Raw genomic sequence first — 8,424 nt, 5'->3', positions numbered from 1 at the left:
TTCTTCACATTTCTATACACGCCCATTTCAAAGCCAGTAGCGCCTCCTGGTGGCCAGGTGGACCACAACATCTTAATTGGACCACCTTGGATAAATGTTGATGGTTTATTTACATGTATATACAGAAGACAATAAAAGGTGCCATAATAAGTACATAAATAAGATTTGGTGGATTTCCTTCAAAAATCAACATATACACATGACACAATATTTCACATAGGGAATTACTTTTCAAATGAGGCCTTAAATACATGCAGTACATACACACGGTAGGATCGAACTCAGATCAAATACATTACATATCGTACAAATAAACAGCAATAATCAGGGAAGACGTGTGCACACAGTGGACTTCTTGTGGAAATCACATTCAGTTCTTCTACATTGAGACGGACAACAAGCTTCAGAAGCAGCTTCCTGCCCTTCAGACCATTCTCACTGATGGAAGTGACACGCTAGGCAACTCTGGGGTGGGACTCCCTATGAACAGGCAACAAAGTGAGACACATGATGCAAGCAATGTCTTCTTGTGGGTGAAAAAGCAAAACAGCTGTAGCAACTCCTAGAGCTCTGGTACCCATCACAGGTGCCCAAAAAGGGGCCCGGGGCAGTACAGCCTTTCGGTTCTTAGATGTTTATTACATGTACATGTGTTGTGTGCACATGTGCATTCAAACATATTTATGGTATACGTTTTCCTTATGGCTCATTGTCTATCATTGATTGCACATTGTAAAAGGCACAGCATGTCCCAAATACACATTTACTACTAGGACCCCTTTGTATCCGTATAAGTATAAAAAATGCAAAGCCATATTTTACCCTGATGAAAAAAGGGCTGACATACAATATTTTATTGTCTAGTTACATTTGACTTTCTTTTAGTGTTCAGAATCAAGTAAAGGTTCACTTTAGGAATTTACTTTTACGTCTGTTTACATATCCAAAATAGTCATTCATTTGTTTATCTTCACTGAGGGTTAGTGTGATGCTTTGTTTGTCACCAGGTTTACAGAAAAGCTATTGCCCTGATTTTTTCAAAACCAAGGGACGGATATTCTTATTATTTTTCACTTTTGGCAACGTTTTTTTTCGCATATGATTTTGTTATTTCAATAGCAACAGCTTCGACTTTTCACTTAAGATAGCAAGATGTTTTGTTAGTTTTTGAGCACAAGATTTGAATGGAAAACGGTGTTGGGTTTGTTTTTGTAAGAAAAAAAAGATAGTGATGAGCCAAAAGCAAAAAGACACCATTGTAATACTTTAAATCTCTAATGGCAGAAAAAGATTGCTCTCTGTTCCCGTGTTGTCATTGATGTGAACCGCTAACTGCTTTTCCTCAGTTGACGCGGCACGCTCGAATCATCAGCAGCTGCAGCAGGATGAACAGCGGCGAGACGATGAGGCCGAACCACAGGTCCCTGGCCTGCTCCTGCTCCGCCAGCTTCTGACAGAGCAGCACCTCGCACACCAGCTTCAGGCTGAGCACCGTCAGAACCCAGAGGAGCCGTAGCACCGCCAGACGCTTCTCATTCTCCTGGTAAAGACGGATGGACACGATGGCCGTGAAGTAGGTGCTGAGGCCATCAGCGGCGAACAGCGGGACGAACACAAGCCACCAGCTCAGTGTGGGGGTGAACATGTCAGCTCGCAGAGCAACCAGCATGCTGAAGACCAGCAGAGCTAGGAGGTGGAGGAAGAGTTCAAAGGTGGCAAAGCCCAGCCACTGGACCAGTTCCCTTAAGGAGAACAGCATGGCTGAGGACAGCAGGGTCTTCAACCAGGGACGGACTGACTGAGGACGGCCGAGTCACGCACTAGGCAGCCCTGGTAAGGGGCCAAATATTCCAGAGTTTGGATGGAGGTCAGAAGTCACTGCTTTTGCCTGGACAGGAATGGAGAGGTTGCAGATATGACCCACTTCCCTCTTGGCTACATTTTCAAATCACAACCTCTGGAGGATGATGATCTTGGAAGTGTGTGCAGAAGGTCCACTGGAAACCCTGCCTTATGCATAATAAAGAAAACATGACATTACAAAAGAGGACACAGTGAGCTACAAATGAGAGGAATGATCAAACAACTACACCCCCCATTGTCTGTAACTTAGAGTAGACAGGGCCCAGATCACATCTTAATGAATTAGTAAACAGCTAGTGAAGATAGGCAGTGATTATACCTTCCCCCTTAGGCCATCACATTGTCAGCAAAGTATTCAGAAGGACTAACCATACTTATAAAACGACTGAGTATTTGAGTTAGAAATGACTCACTAACATTACATATTAACGATACAGATCGAGCTACACTTACATCGATGATACAGCCGATCCTTTCACTACAATGCTAGCTAACGAAAGTCTTAGATGATACAGCCCATTTAATTAGAAGCACAACGCACGTAAAGCTTTATACAGCATGTGTTTCACTATGGCCATGCTTTACTTTACCTTAATAACAGTCGGGAAGGTTCTCCTCCATTCAGCTGAAAGCGAAATTGTTTAGTACACAGGGCTAACAAACTGCTACCATCGTAGCTTCGTCTCTTTTCTCGCCTCCTGAGAAAAAACGCGAGAAGAGAAACCTGGATTGTACGGTGGCCGAAAGGGGTGGGGTTTTGGATTTATGAGTAAATAGTTGCAATTTGTGTTAACCACTTGTTTTACAGTCTTATTTGAGTATACCAGGTAGAATTCGACCTGTGATTTTTGGTAAAAAATAGCTGTATAATAAAAATATATTAATTTAATTTGGTTGCTATAAAACCCCGGTCTCTAGGTGGCGGTAGTGCGCTGACACTTCAACCGCAGACAAGTCGGTCAAAACCAAAGAAGACACACTGGTCTTGTGAAGAAGTGTGGAGAAGTCATTCCCAGGTAATTACAATGTCTTAATGTAGTATTTCTGTCGTTTTAATTGATGTTTTTGTACTGTAGTATTGCATATTGAATACATACGTTGCTGTGGGTTGTTGCTTTAACACCCCTCGTACATTGCAATGTTATTTTCCCGACCAAGGTGACAAATGAAATGTTGTAAAAGTCTTAGCATTGCTCTGTTTAACATGCACACGAGCACACTAGCTAAAGACATGTACAAAATCACACCAATAGAAGGTAAAAGTCAATAAAACAACTTGTATTACTGATGTGTTTCATGCTATGTCTAACTAAAGTTCACTTATTCGTGTTTTATATCTTAAAGTCACAGTTTGCCATTTACTTCTATCACTTTGCTCGCTATGATATTCGTTTTTGGGTATTAAACCATTGCAGCAAGGTTAACACAATGCGTGTGCATGGAGAACAAAGTACTAAACATTGCTTATTAGAATAAAAGCTTTCTTTTTAATAGAACTTGAAAACCTTTAGCCTGCTTTTTGTGCATTGAGATGGCTTTAATCTGGTGTGAAGAGGAGCAGCATCACGCATGCCTGCCCACATTTAACGGTGAATTAGTTGTGTTGAAGCAAAAGAGTGTGAGAGTGACTGAAGTCCAAACAGAACTTGAACTGTTCTCTGTTCCCACTTTCTGTGTTATTTCACTAATGCTCCCTTTGTCTCAGGGTAAACATGCAGACACCAGCGGATTCCATCATCCACAGCGGCTATTTCCACCCAACGCTCCGATACTGGCAGACCTGTGCTGCTGATATAAGACCTGACAACCTCATCTACCCCATCTTCGTCACGTAAATGGATTTTCTCCTCCTTATTTGGCCTGAAAAGGCTAAAATAAACTCGTTTTCGTGATCAACAACAAGGAGTGAAATATAGTGCACATCTTTTTGTTGATACGCTTAAATAATCTTTCTCCTTTCTCTTATTCTCCTACAGAGACAGTGCAGATGCAGTCGAGCCCATTGGCAGCCTGCCGGGACAGGCCAGGTAACATTCTTTCATTCATTCATAGCCTTTAACTGCATTCACATTTTTCTAAACAATTTTAAAGAACATGTTTCTGTGTATAAGGTTGACACATTTGTTGTTGACTGTAGTAGCTAAAGAGTTCAATTTAAACAGAATTCAAATGACACACACAGTTAACCCTGCAGCTGTGAACAAACTGAGGGTGTTGTCTTTAGATAAAATCAGTCATGCAGGGTGGACCCACAGCCAAACACTGGAGCTGGATAAGGAGAGATAAGGAGAGAATCCGTTAGACCTTTTATTCCTCTCAACAAAACCAAACTGCAATCCCTCCTTTATGTTAAGGGTATACAATATGAAGATTGTGATTTTGTTTTAACATCACACTTTACTTTACCGCTTGATTTGAGGCCATTAACAACCAGTGTATGTATGGAAATATTTAATTATTCTTTATCTATTATTTCACTGAGACTGTTTTGTTCCTTTTGTATTAAAGTAATTTTCCTTTTTTAAGTATTTTATTCACACAGAAGTATATCAAAATAGGCTTTATTATTTGGTTATTTCATACAGACTATTTATTCATTGAAATAAGAGAAATACTTTTGATTTATATCGTCCAAGAAATATGAAATGAGCTATATTGTGATATATATATACGACTTTGACCATATCACCTCACCCTACATCCACAGATATGGGGTGAACAAGCTGGAGGGAATGCTGCGGCCTCTCGTGGAGAACGGCTTGAAATGTGTGCTGATATTTGGTGTCCCTGCAAACATACAAAAGGTAAACAAAAAGATGGCCAAAAGGCATGCTAAGCAACTGGAATGAAATGCCTTTCTTTTGTCTTTTTGTCAACATTCATCTAAAGGTAGTTGTTAGTAGAAATAGACTAGAGGGTTTGGCTTTAATATTGCCAACTAAATCTATAGCTAATTGTTTTCAAATCTTCATTACACTGGTTACACCCAGCCCCTGTACCTTGACCTCATGGCAACGGTACGAGGCCTTAATAAGGAATTAGCCAGTTGTAAAAATGCATCATATGGCAAAAAATTCAAAGGTTTTATTACCCAGGCAACGTCATATTCTTGTGTTTCATTTGAAAGAAATACCCGCACACATGTTCCAAAATCTGGAGCCGTAGAAGCTGATAAATGTTCATGCTTTTGCAATACAAACCTGCTTCTTTACCTTCCCACACTCTGTGATCTTCCCCTGCAGGACGACAGAGGCTCAGGCGCGGACACGGACGACACGCCGGCGGTCTTGGCGGTGAAGAAGATCCGCTCTTTGTTCCCGGAGCTGCTGGTGGCGTGCGACGTCTGCCTGTGTCCTTACACATCACACGGACACTGCGGTCAGACTACCTCCGGTTTATTTCACTCACAGAGCGGACAGAAACAATGTGTATATATTTGACTTTAAAGACTAATGTTATTTCTCCTGCAGGTATCCTGAACGATGATGGCACTCTGAACAATGACGCCAGCTGTCTGCGTCTGGGAGAAGTGTCGCTGGCCTACGCTCAAGCTGGTAAATTAGTTTTCCCACTTTTTATTTTTACTTATCAAGCCTTTATCATCCAATAAAATCATTCATAACAATGTTTAGAGTCGGTCTACAACTAAAGGATTTTGACTGATTTAACTGATTCAGTCAGGACATGATACTGGTGTGTTCACTTTGTCATGTGTTGCTCTGCAGGCTGTCACATCATCGCTCCCTCTGATATGATGGATGGAAGAGTCAGAGCCATAAAACAAGCCCTGATATCCAACGGGCTGGGAAACAAGGTATATGACTTGAAATCCCAGGGAAAAAAAGAAGCATTTACAAACAATAAAATCAAGAATGCCTCACAGGAAGTAATCAAGGTCTTACAAAAAGTGTGCGTCCTCTAAGTTCTCATTATAGAAATGAGTCTTTAAAAACAGCTAGTTTAATATGCTTTCATTTTCTCTAATATTCACGTTATTAAATGTTCTCTTTTCTCCAGGTGTCAGTGCTGAGCTACAGTGCAAAGTTTGCCTCTTGTTATTACGGTCCCTTCAGGTGAGTGAGCGCTCCTGGATCAGGTGTAAACACATCATTGAAATAAAGAGAGGATAAACTGCAGCTCTCTGCTGTGCTGTGTACAGAGACGCTGCTCAGTCCAAACCTGCCTTTGGAGACAGACGCTGCTACCAGCTGCCTCCTGGAGCCAGAGGACTCGCACTGAGAGCTGTGGTTAGTTTTTGTTGTGTGTGTTGTGCAGATTCAGGGTTACAGATGCAGTTGTAGGAGCGAGTTGTTGTTCTGTTTCTGCAGGAGCGAGACGTGAAAGAAGGAGCTGATATGCTGATGGTGAAGCCGGGTCTGCCTTATCTGGACATCGTGAGAGAAGTCAAGGACAAGGTCTGTAACTACATCCAATCAGAATCACAAAACTTGTCCAACATGATCAAAATAAGGTCATTGATTGAACAAGGAATCCTGCTCATTCCAGAAAACCTGCTCTGTTGCTTTAAAACACAAAGGAAAATGTCCCAGAAGCCTATTGTGCAAAAATGTCATGCGATACTGCCTTTAAAAGAACGGTCATTGTGTCTTGTTGAGGAAGTGTCCACCTTGTAATTAATCTTTGTTTTTCCCTCATTGTCTCTCAGTTCCCCACTCACCCCCTGGCAGTGTACAACGTGTCGGGGGAGTTTGCTATGATGTGGCACGGAGCGCAGGCCGGAGCCTTCGACCTGCGGGCCGCCGTGATGGAGGCCATGACTGCCTTCCGCAGGGCAGGTGAGTTAAATGTCTGAGGGTACCTGAAGTACATGAGTTTTTAAGTACTTTTACATAAACCAGCCAGAGATAAAGGAGACAGGAAGAAAAGAGAGAGCACACCGACAGAGCAGGAACCACGAGTAGGACGAAAACTATTGTAGATAATCCTAAAAAAACTCCCAAGATAAGTTTGTGCAGTGGTTGCTCCTGATAAGAAAAGACACTCAGCATTCAGTGGAAGCATTAAAGTCAAAGGACAGAGCGTATCAGTGAACACAACATAAATCTTGGCAGAGGAAGAGGGAGATAACATGCAGGCTTTATCATTAAGCCCCACTGACAGTGTGTGTAATTCCTCTTACTGCCAGAGGGGGGAGACAAAGTTCCACACTGCAGGTTTAAAATGCATAGTTCCTTATTATGGATAGACTGTAGGTTATTGAAAGTTGCTTTACATGTAATCAGACTATATTCTCATAGTGTCTCCATGCTCTGTGATGCAGGTGCTGACATCATCATCACCTATTACACACCTCAGCTGCTCAGCTGGCTGAAGGAGTGATGAACGAAGACCTGAGACCAAATACCAGATGGGCCTAGAGACCGCACAGACACTCCTTTATAAAATATCAAATACATAAAGAGCTAAGCTAAATCAAATCAAAGCCTTTTTTTGGTATAGTTTTGAGATTCAAATACCACTATGCACATGTTCATCTGTGCGAGTTTATCACATCAAGCTTTTAAAGGCCTGAACAGTGAGAATGTAAAAGCTGTGTTTCCTAGCAGGACCTGTCTCCTGTGCGTGAGTGTGATCAGCATTAAATCAAGTAAGTCATCTCTTTACTAATGTGATTATGGATGTACTTGTGTGACTCGTGGGAACGCGATAATCTGTTACTGCTGCCTCAATTTAAGCACTTTCCTAACGAGGGAATAAAATCATTCAGAGCTACAAGTGAGTGTGGGGTCTTTATTTGTTCACATGTATGCAGGCTGGGTAATGCAGCACCTCTTTACTTTGTTCCAATACTTAAGCAACACTTTATTCAGACCTTTCTGCACTTCCTGTCACGTGGTTCTTCTTGAAGTATACAAGGAAATATTCAAATTTGTTCTGCTATACAGGTTGATTCTTCTTAATGAAGTAGCGTATTTAGATTTAGCTATCTTATTGTCGTTGTATGATCAGAAAATATTAACAGTTGTGTTTTAGACGTATGTGTTTATTACAAAACTATATCAATCGTATTTTATAAAAATGTGGAAAGTTCTATTTTACACCATTATGTTATCATGTATTGAATTCAAATACACTTGTCCCCTCAGGTTATTCAAATGACTGATTTTACGTTGAATTGATATATTCTGTATATTAAGGCACATCAGTAGTTCTCATTTAGAACATTTGAATTTATTAAACGGAATGCACATGTCAAAGTCTATTCATACAAAAAGTACAATTAAATACACTTAACTTTAGTGCATTTAAGGATTTAAGTACTAATAAATGTATTTGTAAAGAACAAACATGTCGTACATTGATATTTAATATAATTATAATGTAATTGTGTTTATGTTTTAGTACGTGTAGGGTGAAAAACGTGACATTTTCTCATAAAACATAAAAATAACATTTGGAAGTGTGATTCAAAAATGCTTTTAAAGGTATCTGTGGTTTTCTGTATGCTGCAGATGGATAAAGACAGTGAACAGACTCATTTCTAAACTAAATGATTTATAGGACGGATATGTGTGCAGTGCTAACACCTTGACTGCTGAC

The 8,424-nt window shown here is 40.7% G+C and overlaps 2 protein-coding genes across 3 annotated transcripts; one reads left to right on the top strand and one right to left on the bottom strand.

Moving 5' to 3' along the window:
* Positions 1 to 91: 91 nt before the first annotated feature.
* Positions 92 to 2,581, bottom strand: tmem203 (transmembrane protein 203). 2 transcript variants are annotated; one of them, XM_063889468.1, is made up of 2 exons: positions 2,454 to 2,581; positions 92 to 2,010 (listed from the first exon to the last, which is right to left on the bottom strand). In XM_063889468.1, exon 2 carries the CDS (start codon positions 1,757 to 1,759, stop codon positions 1,343 to 1,345), a length of 417 nt encoding a protein of 138 aa, XP_063745538.1. In that variant the 5' UTR covers positions 1,760 to 2,010; positions 2,454 to 2,581; the 3' UTR covers positions 92 to 1,342. The 2 variants fall into 2 exon arrangements, with proteins under 2 accessions (XP_063745538.1, XP_063745539.1); XM_063889469.1 differs by having other exon boundaries at positions 92 to 2,006; positions 2,454 to 2,570.
* Positions 2,582 to 2,708: 127 nt separating this feature from the next.
* On the top strand, positions 2,709 to 7,599 carry alad (aminolevulinate dehydratase). The gene is made up of 12 exons (XM_063888848.1): positions 2,709 to 2,879; positions 3,569 to 3,694; positions 3,840 to 3,890; positions 4,571 to 4,667; positions 5,106 to 5,241; positions 5,334 to 5,417; positions 5,589 to 5,677; positions 5,881 to 5,936; positions 6,023 to 6,110; positions 6,192 to 6,278; positions 6,530 to 6,659; positions 7,145 to 7,599. Exons 2-12 carry the CDS (start codon positions 3,576 to 3,578, stop codon positions 7,201 to 7,203), a joined length of 996 nt encoding a protein of 331 aa, XP_063744918.1. The 5' UTR covers positions 2,709 to 2,879; positions 3,569 to 3,575; the 3' UTR covers positions 7,204 to 7,599.
* Positions 7,600 to 8,424: the final 825 nt, after the last annotated feature.

The sequence above is a fragment of the Eleginops maclovinus genome, chromosome 8 (assembly GCF_036324505.1).
Source record: "Eleginops maclovinus isolate JMC-PN-2008 ecotype Puerto Natales chromosome 8, JC_Emac_rtc_rv5, whole genome shotgun sequence".
NCBI classification, from domain to species: Eukaryota; Metazoa; Chordata; class Actinopteri; order Perciformes; family Eleginopidae; genus Eleginops; species Eleginops maclovinus.
The sequence above is the reverse complement of the archived record's forward strand: the minus strand, read 5'-3'. Positions and strand labels throughout refer to the sequence as shown.